Here is a 17514-nt window from a genome sequence, read left to right as displayed (position 1 = left end):
CGATTCATTTCTGCAGCCTCCCCACTGAATTCTCACGAGCCGCCACTGCTACAAATGTATCTGCATTTACGTAACAATTGAAGTAACCATTTTTTTCAAGTTTAATTGAAATTTGAAAACTTTGCTTTGTGTATCAATTAATAAGTAGCATTTTATTTGTTTGAATAACACTTTCTTTATTATACATATACTATGACGCCTTTGAACTATTAATTGTATTTAAATTATCAAACAATTCCAAGAGGCAGAGCAATAGCTATCAAGTGTTAAATTAATGACCAGTGATCCAAAATTTAGCTTTGTAAATAAAAAAGGAAGAAAATTTCCTGAATAAGGACTACAAAAATGTTCAAGTCTGCGAATACAACAAAGTTTAATAATACAAATGTTAAAAGAAACGAAACATGTTTATATTGTCAATTGCTTTTGTTTCGACCAAGACAACATTTTTTTTTAAAAACAGTCCTGATAACCGAAAAACATCATATTATGTAGTTCAAACCGCCAGTTGATTGTCCATTACATGTTTCATCTAGGTTGAGAATTATAAATTTGATGAGAATTATAAATTTGATATTGTGATTGGAGTTCTATTCTAACAGATGTTCATCGGCTATGAAATAACCTGATAAAGAAGAGAATCGTCACTACCGTAATCTTATTTTATTGTAATTGAAGAAATTAACATCTGGCAATAATTTTCACAGGCGATTCGGTGATAACATCCCAGATGAGAATCGCTACCAGGATAACCGCCGCTACGAAAATCGCTCACGCGAGTCTCTTGTCGCACAAGAAAATTGCCGTAAAGCAAATTAAATTGCCCAAATATTGCTCAGAAAATGCTTTTTTATGATATTTGGGCAGTTTTGAGCAATATTTGGGCAGTTTTCTGTATTGGAATTTTCCTGTGCGATGAATTTTCGTGTGAAAGGATCCACGCGAGCGATTTTCGTAGCGGCGGCTATCCTGGTAACGATTCACATTTGGGATGTAACCCGTTTAACGCCACTGGCGGATCCACGATGGTGGCACAAGGTCAATGGCCACCACCCTAGAGCACTACATATGTAATATGGTAATTGGACTATTCGTCTATGCGGTGGTCACAAAGACAATTTTGAAAATCGCGAATTCACAATATTTGGCACTCAAGTTCTCGTTAGTATGATGGATTTTTCGGCTGCCAGATGTTCCGTTATAGAGATTTTAGTGACTTTGTGACCAGTAATCACCGAACCATGTAATATTATACATGTACATTATAATTAAAATTCGCATTCGGCATTTAAAAACGCAATTCAAATGCCCATTTTTGTCCAAAAAGTAACATTATTGATTTGGGAGTGTGAGCAGACCACTCTGTCCTTCAGGTATAAAATGTTATCATGTGCATAATCAATGCAACTGATCCATGATCCTTTGCCTAAAACATCCGATTACATGAAAACATATTTATGCAATCGGATGGGTAAAAAAAGAGCCTTGTAAAAAGGTTGCTTGGTCTCGCATTGCTACGTATTCATTCATATATCGATTTAGATCCAGAATTTTTTTTATACAGATTGACAGTGACAAATAAATATAAATTAAACTTTGTGCTATGATCAGTGGGTTCGGTGATTACTAGTCAAATGTGAACCGGTCACAGGACAACCGGTCGCTCTAGATCGGTCACACGTGATCACCCATCACACTAAAACTGGTCACACCCCAAAACTGGTCACGAGAAAACTGGTCACACCCTAAAATCAGTCAACCAGTTTTCTCGTGACCGATTTTAGGGTGTGACCAGTTTTAGTGTGACCGATCTAGAGCGATCGGTTGTCCTGTGACTGGTTTACATATGACTAGTAGTCCGTTTACCGTCCAGTGCCGGCTTTAAAGGGGGGGGGGCTAGGCTGGGCGGCGCCCAAGGGCGCCAAATAAGTTAGGGCGCCGCTCGATGCGTCAAAGGCGCATTAAATTTTAAAATTAGAGCGCCAAAAGCCATACAAAATTTTAGATTAGAGCACCATAGACGAATTTTTTTTCTAAGGGTGTTTAAAAAAAATTGCCCGAGAGCGCCATTGGGTGTAAGGCCGGCACTGGCTATGATCCAAATCCTATTTGTGTTCCTAGATGTCATATTTCTCCTGTTATCATTAGAGGTAGGACCGGAAGCGTGCCGTTTATTGTTCCATTGTTGTAAATGCAACTACAACATTTGAACAATAAACGGCCCCCTCAGGGTCCGGGCTTTAGTTATCATATTCCTATTTTATTTTTTTTTAATATATGTACATTTACATATAATACACATGTATGTATCAATATTCCTTCTAATTTTTTTAGATTTTATTTAATGTTGTTTTTGTGTAAATAATTAAAGTTAAAGAAAATATATGTTTTTTTTTATGTATTTGCATTTTTATAATGTCCTTGAAATATTGCTTTACAAATTAATAAGCTTACAAGACAATAAATTAATAATATAACTGAATATACGTCTTAATTTTGTAAAAAATTAGAAATGGCCCCACCCTGCAAATTTCCCGGATCCGCCACTGACACATACGACAATATTTTATAAAAAGGCCGCCTAATATAATAGAACAAGATTGAAACCCTAAACATAAATAAATGACTAATTCGAATGTGTATTCACAATATAATACAAATCTTCGATTATAATTTGCACCTGAAATATAATGCAAAAACAAAAATGAAATTCACAGGTTTGAATCTTCGCTTATAAATAGTACGTATTGGGTAACGATAGATGTCGTCCTAAAAAATTGAATCAATTTACATGTGGCCTGGCACATGATAGTAATATTCTGACATTGCCGAACCGTGTCACACATCCGATCTTTGAACTGTCGGATTCTAGCAACTGTCAACCTGTGCAACCCAACGTTTGATGCCATGCCGAGCGGTCGTTCTTCAAGCGCGATGGCCACGACTGCAGGCGGCCCCGGGGGCGCAGGCGCTGCTGCCCGGGCCCCTGAATTGGGGGCCCTCAGTGAACCCGCCCTTCGCAACAATGCTGCCGTCGTCGAATACTGTCGGACATCTATGGCTGCTCTAGCAGGATCGACTGCTGGTCAATATATTTCATTTCATCTACCAATCTATTTTAATAGCTACTGATCTATTGATCATTTTCTATTTTACAATTTAATTTAATTTTGCTAGTAATCATAGTATCATATTATTCTAATGTTAATACAGTACAGCATAATAGGAAAAAGAGCTCAAAAACCTATTTACAATCCTTATAAATGCTCATAATACATCTAATACATAATATTAATTAAAGACTCACGAAAGTCGATGACCTAAAGCAGATTGTGTTTAGATAATCTGTGTGTTATACCTGAAGGGTATAGACATTTTGTTGTAATCACCGAGACTCTTCACAAGTGTGTTAGTATACGGTTATTAGTGATTCTGTCATAGAATCTACTGGTTAGTTTGTTAGTAATGTCTGTAACTAACGGTATATTATATATGGCATGCAGATTTTTCAAGTTAGTATATATCGGTAAAAAGTAAAAAGATTCAAATACCTGGGTACCTGGCCGAATGAAGAGATGGACCCAGATGAAGATCTAAGAATCCGCATCGAGATGGCTAGAACAGCATTTGTAAAAATGAAGGCAGCGCTTACAAATAAGCATCTCAATCTTCATACGCGGTTGAGATTCGCGAAGAGCTACGTCTGGACAGTATTACTACATGGATGTGAGACGTGGACTCTGAAAACCAAGATGATCAGCCGCATTGAAGCTTTTGAGATGTGGGTCTATCTAGGCGTATGCTGAAGATTCCGTGGACCAAAAAGATATCAAACGAAGCTGTCCTCGGCATGATGGGGAGAGGCAGGGAACTTGTTTCTGTCATCAAGCGGAGAAAGATGGAGTACCTCGGACACATGATACGGGGTCCAAAATACGAATTTCTCCGTTTGATAACCATGGAGAAAATAGAAGGAAAAAAATGGATTGGCAGGAAAAAGTTATCTTGGCTTCGAAACATGCGCATGTGGACCGATATGAGCGCCGAAGAGCTGTTCCGAGCCGCTGAAGACCGATGCGGATATATTCAAATAATCGACGAGGTGGTCGCCAACGTCCGGATGCGGACAAGGCATTAACAAGAAGAAGAATATATGGGTGTATTATAAATTATTTTTAGGGATTTATTTTGTATTACTTGGAGCTTGGAAAGGTTAGTATTCGAGGTGTTATTCCATACGGGTGAAGCATATGTTAATAATGGTAATATGAGCGCGGGATATAATTTTATTTCATTTTGAGTTGATAAAGAACTATGGCGATTAAATATTGGATATATTGAGGATATACCCCGTATCGCCTTACATTTCGCTCCCTCAATGTTTTACTCCTAAATATTTTATTACTGACTGCCGTAAGCCTTATATGATTATTTTTGTACTGTATGTGATGTTCAAAAAATGATTCGTTATTATATCATTGACTAACCCATAGTATATTTTAGTAACATAATATGTATTGATTCAATCAGGCAAAACTACTTCTGTATTACACTAGTTTCGATAGATTTGCTGACTACTTATAGCCCGGCCAATTACCGCTCCCCATAGACATGAACAATTTTAGACGTATAATTGCAAATTATGAATTAGCCAGCAGTTTGGCTCGGTGGTTTATTTATTAATTTTTTATTTTTAAAGCGACGAGTGCACTTAAACAGATGCAAATATAATCAATATACATAAGCATTTTCTAGAATGCGAATTCATATAAACATCCACAGTGACATTTATGGAAGAATATTTGCAGCATTTAAAATCGTGCATGCGTTGCAATGCCATAATAATGCGTACAATTCCTGTTCCCGTTCTCGTTCTTGTTCTCGTTCCCGTTCCCATTTGTGGGAAAAACGCAGACAGCGAACACTCATTCCCGTTTTTTTTTTCACAGTAATCTTCCCGGACATGCATACAACAAATCCTGAAAGTTCCATCGTAATCGGTTCAGTGGTTTAGGAGCCTATTCGAGACACACACACAGACATTCATTTTTATATATGTATATATAGATTGGCGAACCTCAAGACGCTGAATAACTTGAGATTAGCAAGAGAGATAGGAAAGGAGATGCCAACAGGAACCATTTCAATGAAGATAAGAAAATTTGACAAACTCTGATAAGAAACGATCGACTTGGAGTCACAAACCAAGGTCTGGCCAGCAGCGGGACTCTAGTGGCACTCAAACCAGTGACCACTCTGTTCGAAAGCATAATGGTGGTGAAAGGTTATGTTAAACACAGAGAGGTTACCGGGTTCGATCCTGTGCTAATCTTTAATACTGCTGGTCAGATTTGTGAAGTCAGAAATCGATCGTTTCCTATCAGAGTTTGCCAATTTATCTAATTTCATTGTTGAAACAGTTCATCCACTCCATCAAATTGACAGACACTCCATCAAATTGGCAAAAATCATCTTAACTACTACATACATATGTCACCACTGTTTGAATATGATTTCAAAAATTTATTATTCATAGCATAGATGTCTCGCTAATTTTCTTATATATATATATATAGTATTTGTATTATGCTTATACATATGTCCTCCATCAAATTGGCAAAAATCATCCTACCCGCTATGTCATAAATATCTGAATATGATTTATGTACAATACATATGCACAAGTCTAAATACATAGATGTCTCTATGGATTAATTCATTGTTCTTCAGCCTCTCGAATACAGCGATTTATGTAATAAAAATGCTGCAATGTTTGTAATTAATGGTCTAGAAAGTCGTATTGAGGTCTTCCTGTCAAGCTTTTCTGGTATATATCTATGTAAAAAGTAAAATAAGATGTATGATTTCAGGTTTGCTCGGCCTCACTAGTTTCTATGGATTTGGCTTCTATCTATTCTCCGTATTCAGCCTGTGGATATTGTTACTGATGAAGGCCGGCTCCAGTTGGCAGAAATTCTTCATCTCGAGACGGAGTCTACTCACCAACGGATTCTTAGGAGCTCTATTCACCTACATCCTATTCTGGACATTTATCTACGGAATGGTTCACGTGTATTGATATGTGTATCGAATTGAACAATCTTTCTTATACATATGTAACACGGGCGAACTGCCTTATAGTCGATAAGTAGAGCCACACTTGCTCCACCGATCCTGAATCAAGAATGGTACTCTTTTAAGACCTTACCGAAGATAACCATTCAAATCTGTCAGCTCATTAATCCGCTGTTTTTTTTTTGCAATGTTAGTAAATACTAAATAATTATTACTAAATAGCTACAAATTTACCATTTATTAAAGTAATACCACTGCCATTTTGGTCCTGTTAGGGCTTATATTATATAAGCCTAGTTTTATCTTATCGCTGGTAATGTTGTAAAATATGTCTTTGTAACTTGGTTTAGTAGCACATTTAGTATAAATTGTATTTTTACATTTATAATGTATGTATATTTAGATATATACACTATAAGCATGTTTTGAATTGTGTACTTTGATACATTGATTAATTATTGTATATAATTTTAATATATTTGTATTTAGTCGTCCGGATTTATATGAATATTTTTTTTATCATAAAATGAACATATGAAATTTAATAAAATAAAGACTGTTTTAATTCATTTTTTTTTTTGTTATTTTAATTTAAAATATATTGTAGTATAGAGTAAAAGCAATATTTAAATGTAACTATTATTTTATACGAACTGTCAGTAAAATATCGTTTTTGGTTATATTTTTGACAAATAATTAATTCATATAACTTAATGACCAATAAAATTAAAGCCCACACATATATCAGTTTATTTATGTACATTCCATATGATAGGCAACTAAGCAATAAGAAAAAATCAATCATACTTGCCTATCTGGACGCTTAATTATGACTATTTTAAAACTTCAATATACATATATTAATTAGAAATAATTCCAATAATTGTTTATGCTCGTTTTAACACGTGTTAAAATCATGATTATGTTTCGGAAATCTCACTGAATGGGACAATTTTAGCATTTTTTTATTGGATTTGGCATTTTGCAATTAAAATCATGCACTTTTGTATTCAATTTAATTGTCCTTTCAAAATCAAGTTAAAGCCAATTTTTGTGTCTGATTTCAGGACACTTTTCTCACAAATAGAAAATTGTAATTTTATTTCTTATTTATTTTACTTTTAGTAGGAATTTTTAAATATTTAAACAAATTCATAAGACGAATATGAAATGTCTTTTGTTTTATGATAATATTAAAAATTCAGTTTATCCTTGTTTACCTTTATTTTTATTTTACGTTTATCTCCGAATAAACTTTATATTCTCAGCTAATAAAAATATACCAAAATCTACTAAAGTTTTTTCATTCAAGAACCAAAAAAATTATTATAGCCAGATTATTTATGGATTATGTCGTCTTGAAAATCTTAATTGATTTATCAGTTACAGAAGTATTTTAAATTATAATTATTTACATGAGATATTGACTATGTAATAGCGCTACTCTGTGTGTCAATGTGTCTGTGTAAGATAACGCATGCCGTACTATAATAGTCGTTTCGATTCGACATACATATGTACGTAACAACTAACACACTGCCAACAAAATGTACGAATATAACATCAAAAGAAAAAAACATGTATATATTAACATGTATGTACTGTTTGCTACCAATTTTTCCTCTAAGCAAATTAATCTCTGAACATTTAGCGCCATCTATTGAAAATTTATTTAATTCATTAATTAATTTTTCTATTGATGTTTTATATTATTTATATGTAGGTAGTTTTCACCATTTTTTTTCATATTAAACAATTAAATACAAACATTAAATTAAATTTATTTAAAAGAATTATTTACTGAACAAAAAATGAATAACTTACTGATCGTTTATTATATTCTACTCATCATTTAGAATTAGTTACTGATCATTTTTAAAATTAATAATTAATTAATTAATTTTTCATTTTTTTACTGACCACTTTTGGAATTATAAACTAACCAAATAATTTATTGCCTTAAACAATCTAATATATTGTTACGTACGCCGCAGATTGAGCGAATTGCACTTAGACCAACGGATATCTGTTATCGGATTAACTAAGTGCATGCACTTACTTCCAAGGATTTTATCTGGACTCTAAGTGCATTTAGGCTAAACAATGACCGTTATTAGTAGTCACCGGAGCCTGAGGGGGCCGTGTATTGTTCAAAGGTTCTAAATGCATTGTTAAAGGTTTGCCGAACAATGGATAGCACTGTGACTATCCTACCTCTAGTTATTAGTTATTTCTCAGAATCGGTATGGGGAGACCCAATGTCGTGGAAATACATATCCGAATACGTGACTATACAACAGGTAAACAGATTAGGCGTCCTGAGAGATCTACCCTTTATAAGGCGGTACATAGGCGATATCAGGTCATTCTGGACTGAGCACTGCCAGTGCGTGTATCTCCTTAATCATCAATAAACGCTGTGAAACGACTTCGGCCTTTTACTTGGATCCTCCACCCATCCCTACGCAACAATATAATTTCGAACGAGACTTTGTATGTATGAAAGTATTTTTGTTTGGGAACATCGAAAACAAGTCAAAGCTTCTACGACGACGATTCGATTGGTTGAATATTATTTTTTTTTATTGAAATAAATTTAATAAAAAAATAAATGAATATTTACTATTAGATTCGCCATGTTTACGCTGTTTATATTACAAATACTGATCGAAGCCAGGTAAAACAACTAGTTAAATATAAATATATTTAAAGGTATTTGAAAAAAATACGATGGCGTGCGGATCGAACACATGACCGACACATTTCTTTTTATTTTTTATTTTATTTAATAACTCAATATGCCAACACTCATGCGATGATATTTCATCGGGCACAACACTAGTTTCATATAATTCTGCTATTTGTAAATTAAAATAACTTCATAATTTCAATTAAATAGAACCTTTTGAATACATATTTATTTGAAATCTCTCAACCTTTGAATGCGTACATAAGAAAATTTAAAAAAATAGAAATTATTCATATATTTACTTCCGTAATAATAGCATTACAATACTGTCGTTCATTTGGCATTTCACTTATGACTTTCCACGCATCAGTAGCTGGGTCATATTCATGCACCTCTTTCGAACCAATTCCTCCTGAAAATACAATTTGGGCAATAATTTAGACTCATTTCAGGAATAGAACAGACTGTCGCGTGTTTCTAAACTCACCGAAACAAATTATCTTCCCACTGTGACACACTGCCTGAATTCCTTGATCTTTTATGGGAGAATCCTTCACTGCAGTCCAGGTGTTAGTGTTAAGATCTAGTACTTCCATTTTATCCACTGGATCGACACCATCAAATCCACCTATGCAGTAGATTGATTCTTTCAGAATAACCGTCTAAAATTGGCAAAGTTTTCAAATCAATTAACGTGACATTGGATAGTTACTAGAATAAGATTGAAATGAATACTTTCAGAATGAATACATTAAATTAATATTTTTCAATTATTAAAGTGGTTTCATGTCATATTTTTTCAAAAACTTTACATTTAAAAGGTATTGGTACCGTTTTTCGTCTGGAACCCAATTCTTGATAGAGTTTTCTATAAAATGCGAATAAAATTAATTTTTTGTCAAATTAATAATTATTTTAAAATATGAAAGCTTAAGTTTCTGGACTTCATTTTTAAATTGGATATATTGAGATTAATTGTAGCTTTAAGTATTAATTGTAGCAAAAAGGCGTGTATTTAATTGATCAGTAATTTATTCAGCTTTTGATCAACAAAAATAGCTAAATTGTCATTAAATATTTCGAAATTATCAGTGAGTATTCTAAATGATCAGTACGCTGTGATTAGTTGTCATATACTCAAGTATGAAACTATGTAAATGATCAGTAATTAAACCAAATAATCAGTTATTAAACCAAAATGATCAGATAATAAAATGAAACGGTCGATAATTATAAGAAGATGATCAGTAATATCATTTAAAAATGATCATTTCATTTTGACAGCCAGAAAATCGTCAGTGCCTATCTCGCCAACAATTCCAACTAGAATTATTTTAAAATCCAATAGAAAGCAGGTATAAAAATTGTAGCTAATTCAAACAAACCCTAGATAACTACCGCCGAGGATTTCGAGTTTTATAAAGGTGTGTTTAGACTCTCTAATATATCTTGCAACAATATAAAATGAATATATTTTTCCAAAACAAGTTCCATCTTCTTCATTGTTAAAATTTAATGCTCACAATCTAAATGCCAAGTCACAATCTAAAACACTCAGCAGTTAGGGATTTCCATCGGGAAATTCTGCTATGGTTATAAATTCAGGAATTCCGGTGTAAACCAGTCTTTCTTTACAAACGTTGACAAATGAATGACACGGATTACACAACCCATGTTCAATGCATTTTTTTTCAATGCTACCTGGAAAGGCTTAACTGGTGGTATTCTTGTTTACTTTGTACATGCTCAAAATACAACGCCTATCGGCGTTTTGCCGGCCTATGGACTTGTTGGCAAAACGCCGATCGGCGTTGGTAAGCATTCAAAGGGTTAAATACGAGCCGTCACTGAATAGAAGACAGTTGAAGTAACTGGCAAAAAAATGATGTCAAAAATGAACTTCAACTGTTTCTTTCATCTGTAGTTGATATTTGATGCAGTTTGTGTGTGTGTGTGTGCGTGTGTGTTCGTGCTTATGCACGCATAAACATACATACATATGTACATGTATGTTTACTTGAGGTGTGCGAGCTTTCGCACGGCACATTTCAGGTATTCTTTCCTAACGCATGCGCGCTTTATGTGTCCATGCGTTGTTGTTTATTTTGTACTTGGATATGTACATACAGTGTGGTTTTTTTTATTAGAACAGTGATGTGCGGTTGTTCTTGTGCGATATTCATGAACAAACGTCTCGTTCTCCGACGAAAGGGTCTCTTAGACTGTATTCGTTGGGGGGGTGGTGGCCTCATGTTGAGGGCTTTAAGGGTCAAATTCCTTGACCTTTAAAGTGGGCTTAGTATTTTATGCAGTAATTCTACAAGTGAAAGTAAAACTTACAGCCAATAGACCTCTTTTAAACTGCATCGGACTTAAGTCCTTCCATTCGAATGTTTTTGTATTATATACTTCAGCTGTATCTAGCCAGTCTTTACCATCATTACCTCCGAAGCAATAAATATATTCTTTGTAGGATATTGAAGAATGATTTTTCCTTTTAGAATGCATAGAAGGAAGAATTCTCCAGCTATCTTGAGCGATATTAAATCTGAAAAAACAAATCTCCATTAACATCCCACTGAGATCATAAAGATTTGATCATAAAGTGTCCACACTCACTGTTCTACAACGCTAAATGTATGGTTATTATTCCATCCACCAAGGACGAAGATAGCACCATTGACTTCGACTGATGTTGCAAACATTCTTTTCACTTTCATCGGTGTTAGTTCACATAGCGATTTCGTCGGTATATTGAACGAATAATTCTACATATATAATGGTGCGTCAAATGTGTTATCATTTAAAACAGATTCAAAATAAAATTGGGATGAAAACTTATGAAAAAGTAGCTGATCTTTAAATCGGCATACTATCTACATACTTTACCAATGGAAATATCGCCGAGAAGGCCACCGATCATGTATATACAATGTTGATGAAGTACTATCGAAAAATGTGTACTTTTGAAATCAAGTTTGTAGTATTCTGTCCATGTTTTTGTCTTGGGGTTGTATGCTTCAATTAAACCAGATATCTGAAACAAACATGACGTTAAAAGTTAGGTAACGATGTCAATCGCAATCCAGGACTTAATCTTTGGCTGATTTTTCATTAAAATGCGAATAAAATTGATTTATTTTGAATTTTAACTTAAAATACTAGTGTTGTGCCCGATGAAATATCATCGCATGGGTGTTGACATATTAAATTATTAAATAAAAATAAATAAAAGTAATGTGTCGGCCCTGTGTTTGATCCGCAAAATTCCTCTTAAATATATTACATGGAAATTAATCAATTTATTATTATTATTAATAGCAAATTGCTAATGAATTATTTACAATTAACAATTCTAAACTTAAATTAACAACTATAATTTAATTTATAACTTAATTTAATTTTATATTTATATTTAATCGTTTAATATGAAAAAAAAAATGTAAAAACTATATATCTACCTACATAACGATATAAAACACCGATAGAAAAATTAATTAATTAAATAAATTTTCAATAGATGTCTCAATAGCGCCGTCTATTTTCCTAGAGGAAACATTGGTTGCAAACAGTATATATAGAAGTTTTTTCTTTTGTTATTACATTGTATACATTTTGTTGGCAGTAGTTTAGCTAGGGCGTACATATGTATGTCGAATCTATTATAGTATGGTGAGCGTTATTTTACACAGACAGAATAGCTATATTATATATATGATTGCAATATATATGTACATAGTAGAAGAAGTTGTCAATTGTATAATATTATAGTTGCAAAAATCATGATTTGCAATAAATGATTTCCATAACTTCAATTGTACTTATACATATATTATTGCCACTATCCACAACATATTAAATAAAATATTATTTAAATTGATTTAATTCGCATTTTAATAACTAAAACTTTTGAAGATTCGATCTCAGACGACGATTAGTACAACTTCTCAATAAATATTATATACATATGTAATCACACAATATATAAATAATTTAAAAAAATAAAGCATGTATGTTTGTATATTTACACCAGGTTTACGTCCTCCTACGATCAAAATGTGTTGATTCATTTTCGAGCTTTTAAATATGTATATTAAATTCTATTCCAAATAAAGTGAAATGTATGAATGAAAACTGACTTGTATTCAAAATCTATGTAAGTGAATCAACTATGTATATTGATGGTGTTAGGACAGTTCTAGTAAGTGAGTGTTATCAGTGTTGATAAACTCCTCAAAGCGAACCCTGTCGTTATCAATACACACATTCACCTAAAAATATTATCAAAATAATCTTTCAATTTTACAGATATGATAAAAGTACACGTTTACATATTTGTTCGGCGATAATATTTAAAAAAATGAGTCCCACTAACGCTAATATGACATAACCTCAATTTATATTTCATCATTTACAGCCGTCCACTTCTGGATGAAGGCCTCCCCAACAAGCTCTGTTTTGGACCACTCTTATCCATCTCATCCCACACATTTTTCTGATTTCATCCACCCATTTGCTCTTTGGTCTTTCTTCATACGCTATGTAAATGGCATAACCAAATTTTTTGAAACTCTCATTAATTTTTACATTTGGTCTTCGATTATTCAAACCAACTTAATACTTTCCCAACCAATCCTAATTTACTTTAATTTACCTAACATTCTCTCCCTATCTATAGTTTCAAACCTTCTTTTGAAGTCCAAGAATGCAGCTGCAACTACTTTGTTAGAATCATCAATTAGAAATCCCATCCAACTAGAAATTGAATGGTCATTTCAGTTGAATGTCAATCTCTAAAACTCAATTGATCCTCAATTAAACCACCATTCACAACAACAAAATCTGTCAATTGAATTATAACAATTTATTCTAATAGCTTTTCAACAACAGATAAATTTCTTACAATTCTAATATTTAATTGTGGACAATTCTTATGATTTTTCAAAATTAAAATTCATTTCTTAATATAAAAACATATTTATTTTGGTTACAATATTCTCACATTACAATAAAATATTTTTCATTGATTTATTTATACATCTTATTATTTTCCATTTTGCAAATATAATATTTTCCTATCTTGATTAGCATCCATCTGTAAAAAAGTTGATTTGAAAAATTTATTTCAGAAGAATATTTAAAAAACTTCTGAAAATATGTACATATATATATTTACAATACTTTCAAACATTAAATGAATCAAAACAAACCTTATTTGTGCAATTATGTATATAATACATCATTATTTTCAATCTACGTATACTTCAACGCTTCTCATGATTTTACATGCATTAATTGTTACAATAGATTGTTAAACCAGATACTGTTGGATTGTTGCCAGTGCCGGCCTTACACCCAATGGCCCCCCCGAGGAATTTTTCTAAGCTCCCTTAGAAATAAATTTCGCCTTTAGCGCTCTAATCAAAAATTTTGTATGGCTTTTGGCGCTCTAATTTTAAATTTTAGAGCACCTTTCGCGCATCGTGTGGCACCCTAACTTATTTGGCGCCCTCGGGCGCCGCTCGACCCAGCCCCCCCCTAAAACCGGCACTGATTTTTGCTTACATCTTCTTCTTATCTGAAATACAAATAAATTTTTATATATGCAAATATAAAGTTAAGTATAAAATAATAAAAATAAAGTATATAAATGCACCTACATCAGAATCCACGGTGAATCATTGCTTATTTTTGTTGAGATTTGGGATTCATCAAATACATTTCCAGCATTTGATCCCAGTGTCGGTCATCTTGACACTCCTCAGTCGAACAACGACCCGATGATTTCACTTCTTCCAATAAAAACTTTAAAAGTAAACGAGATTCAAATATCGAACGTCCTAACTTTCCAATCAACTCATCGTCATATAAAAATACAAACTTCAACCGAAACAGAACATAGAGGAAATTTAATACATCCCATCAGAGTTCATAGATAATCTTTCCGATTGATCAAGTCGTGTTTCCTCCTGCAGCCTTAAACCTTTGAATACCCCTTTCGACGTCACTTGAAATTTGTCAAACAATAGCGATTGTTTTACATCAACGGCAGACGAATTCGAAAACGCCTCGGACACCGTTATTACATCATCAAACATAAATCACATCCACGAGAATAAGATTAGGTCTTACTTTTGGCAATTAGTCTCTCACGCAACAATTCTCGATTTTTTCAGACTTTTATGAAATGTTTATGTTGCCGCGACAGACGCTCTAAAATTGAGCCATAATAATTCATAAGTTCGGCGAATTGCCACAAATCACCCAATTTCAGATAGATTCGAATCGGAATAGATCAACTAGCTGATCTACTCCAATAGGAATCTGACGATTTCAATCAAATGATTGATATCTTCACACTGAACACTTCACATAACTGAAAAGTAAATGAAGTAATAGTAATAGAAAGTTTTTAACGAAAAAGGCAACTGACAACTGGACATATTATATAGAATTATGCCACAAAGTCGTCTACCACTACATCACAGCACGTTTTTGTATCATCTTTATCGAAAATATTCAAAAACTAGTCGACGTGTACTCACTGGTGGGCGCGTGGCGTTTTTGACCTTGCTTAAGCGCCCAGCGGTGGGCGCAAGGCGACAAAGTCGTTAATACATAAATAGTTCATTTGTTCATATTTTTTCGGAATTGTGAATATACCAGATAGCTAATATTGTAAGGTTAGCTGAATTGTGGCAAATCGACGAACTTGAGAAGTAGTCCTACTTAATTTTAGAGAGAATTTGTCGAGATAGAAAAAAAGTGTCACAGAAATCTGAAGAAATTGACGATCCTTTCTTAAGAAACTTTTCTAAACCGAGTCCGAATTTAGTCCTTGCGAACATTACTTATTTTTAATGACAAACTACCGGATTCTGAGTGGTTTTCGAATTTTTCCGCCCAAATGTAAAACCACAGCTGCCCCCTGACAAACTCCTAGTGTCATCGGAAGAGCAAGTATTTAAAGGATTAATTCTGTAGGATAAAACTTAACGAGATCGATCGGAAAAATCATCTGTACACTCTGATGAAATGTATTAGATTTCCACTTTGTTCAGTTACGGCTGTCGTTGTTATTTTCACATTTCGATGGACCGATCGGAATGTCGTGATGTAAAATATTCAGACCTAGTTTACGTTTAAAGTTTTTACTGGGAGAAATGAAATCACTACGTTACATTCGCATTGAGGAATGGCCGATGCATTTTTGACTGATTATCGCTCATTTTCGAGATGATTTCGAGTCTGCAAAGGTTTGCGTTGATGGTAATAAGATAAAACTCATTCAAATATAGCTCAATTATGCAACGTATGTATGTATGCTTACCTTTGAAAGTATCGAAGTCGACCAGTTGATGGTTTCTGTTCGAAGCGTTGAATATTGTACCAAATATATAGTAAGGTGTGTTTGATAAGTTATCTTGCATGATTGTATCTGACTGATAACAAACCTAGACTTTAGCAAACCGTAACGATTAAATACACGTTGAAATATCGTTGAATACATTTTCAAGTTTTAAATTATTATAATACAGTTTAAAATGAGAAGTTTATTTTGCATATAATATTTAAAACAGTAACTATCAAATATTGATTGTAACTTGTCTTAAATATACTCACTATATATTGTAAATACTAAATTAATAAAAAAATAGTTTTAGTAAAACTTATTCATTTATTTTTAAATGTACTCGAATATATCCAGTTTGAATTCTACATACATATATTCAATTTTTTTCATTATATTCATTTATTTATCATGCATCTATTTGTATATAATATATAAAATTGAATGTTTGTCTTTCTGTCTCGTATAGGCTCCTAAATCACTAAACCGCTCACGATGGAACTTTCAGGATTTGTTGTATGCATGTCCGGGAAGATTACTGTGAAAAAAAAAGGGAAAGACCTCTTTATAATAGTATTCGTAATTACTATTTTATGGACGCGAAAGTTTGAAACGCCATTGTGTAGTCAAGGAAATGTGTTCGTTGGTAACCACGAAACCAGTTGGTTTATGACGACACGGCTTTGAAGAGACGTTATTTGATCTCAAACTAAGCACTTGAAACGGGAATGGGAACGGGATCAGGAACTGGAACGCAACGGGAACGAGAATTGCATGCGCTATTGTGGCATTGCAACGTATGCTGGGTTCAGTTGGTCATATACATATATAATAGCGATATTCTGTGTGTCTGTGTAAGATAACGCTCGCCTTACTATAATAGTCGTTTCGATTCGACATACATATGTACGTCACAGCTAAAATACTGACAATAAAATGTACGAATATAATAACAAAAGAAAAAACTTCTATATATACTGCTTGATACCAATGTTTCCTCTAGGCAAATTAATCTCTGAGCATTTAGCGCCATCTGTTGAAAATGTATTCAATTCATTAATTAATTTTTCTATTGGTGTTTTATATTATTTATATGTATGTAGCTAGTTTTTACCATTTTTTTCATATTTAACAATTAAATATATTTAAAAGATATTAGAAAAAAATTCGACCGCGTGCGGATCGAACACAGGACCGACTCATTTTATGTAATTTTTTTTTATTTAATAACTTAATAGGCCATAATTAATAACGCATGCGATGATATTTCATCGGGTACAACACTAGTTCTAAATAATGTTTAATTTTTACAGGAAAAAGTCATTTTATACACAATTTATATCCGATACGTTAAATTTGATAAATTTAAGTAGAATTCCTAAAAATGAAAAAATGGCAG

At 33.1% G+C, this 17514-nt stretch overlaps 2 protein-coding genes and 1 long non-coding RNA gene across 3 annotated transcripts; 1 reads left to right on the top strand and 2 right to left on the bottom strand.

The window, feature by feature from the left end:
• Positions 1-2717: 2717 nt before the first annotated feature.
• On the top strand, positions 2718-7367 carry EMC6 (ER membrane protein complex subunit 6). The gene is made up of 2 exons (XM_077435534.1): positions 2718-3085; positions 5871-7367. The coding sequence occupies exons 1-2, from the start codon at positions 2908-2910 to the stop codon at positions 6077-6079; spliced, it is 387 nt and encodes a 128-aa protein (XP_077291660.1). The 5' UTR covers positions 2718-2907; the 3' UTR covers positions 6080-7367.
• A 1435-nt stretch (positions 7368-8802) lies between these two features.
• LOC143915496 (uncharacterized) lies at positions 8803-13004 on the bottom strand. The gene is made up of 6 exons (XM_077436184.1): positions 12793-13004; positions 11649-11801; positions 11384-11532; positions 11105-11312; positions 9252-9426; positions 8803-9176 (listed from the first exon to the last, which is right to left on the bottom strand). The coding sequence occupies exons 1-6, from the start codon at positions 12832-12834 to the stop codon at positions 9055-9057; spliced, it is 849 nt and encodes a 282-aa protein (XP_077292310.1). The 5' UTR covers positions 12835-13004; the 3' UTR covers positions 8803-9054.
• Positions 13005-13726: 722 nt separating this feature from the next.
• On the bottom strand, positions 13727-16223 carry LOC143915495 (uncharacterized). The gene is made up of 4 exons (XR_013260916.1): positions 16095-16223; positions 14425-16012; positions 13975-14342; positions 13727-13859 (listed from the first exon to the last, which is right to left on the bottom strand). It is a non-coding gene; the product is annotated as an uncharacterized LOC143915495 (long non-coding RNA).
• Positions 16224-17514: the final 1291 nt, after the last annotated feature.

This window comes from Arctopsyche grandis, chromosome 8, assembly GCF_051622035.1.
Source record: "Arctopsyche grandis isolate Sample6627 chromosome 8, ASM5162203v2, whole genome shotgun sequence".
NCBI lineage: Eukaryota > Metazoa > Arthropoda > Insecta > Trichoptera > Hydropsychidae > Arctopsyche > Arctopsyche grandis.
The sequence above is the reverse complement of the archived record's forward strand: the minus strand, read 5'-3'. Positions and strand labels throughout refer to the sequence as shown.

Coding starts and splice junctions, on each gene's coding strand:
- EMC6 (XM_077435534.1), top strand. CDS start 2,908: ATGCCGAGCGGTCGTTCTTCAAGCGCGATGGCCACGACTGCAGGCGGC. Junction 3,086..5,870: donor TCTAGCAGGATCGACTGCTG/GTCAATATATTT, acceptor GTATGATTTCAG/GTTTGCTCGGCCTCACTAGT.
- LOC143915496 (XM_077436184.1), bottom strand. CDS start 12,834: ATGAATCAACACATTTTGATCGTAGGAGGACGTAAACCTGGT. Junction 11,802..12,792: donor TAGGAGGACGTAAACCTGGT/GTAAATATACAA, acceptor TGTTTGTTTCAG/ATATCTGGTTTAATTGAAGC. Junction 11,313..11,383: donor ACATTTAGCGTTGTAGAACA/GTGAGTGTGGAC, acceptor TTGTTTTTTCAG/ATTTAATATCGCTCAAGATA.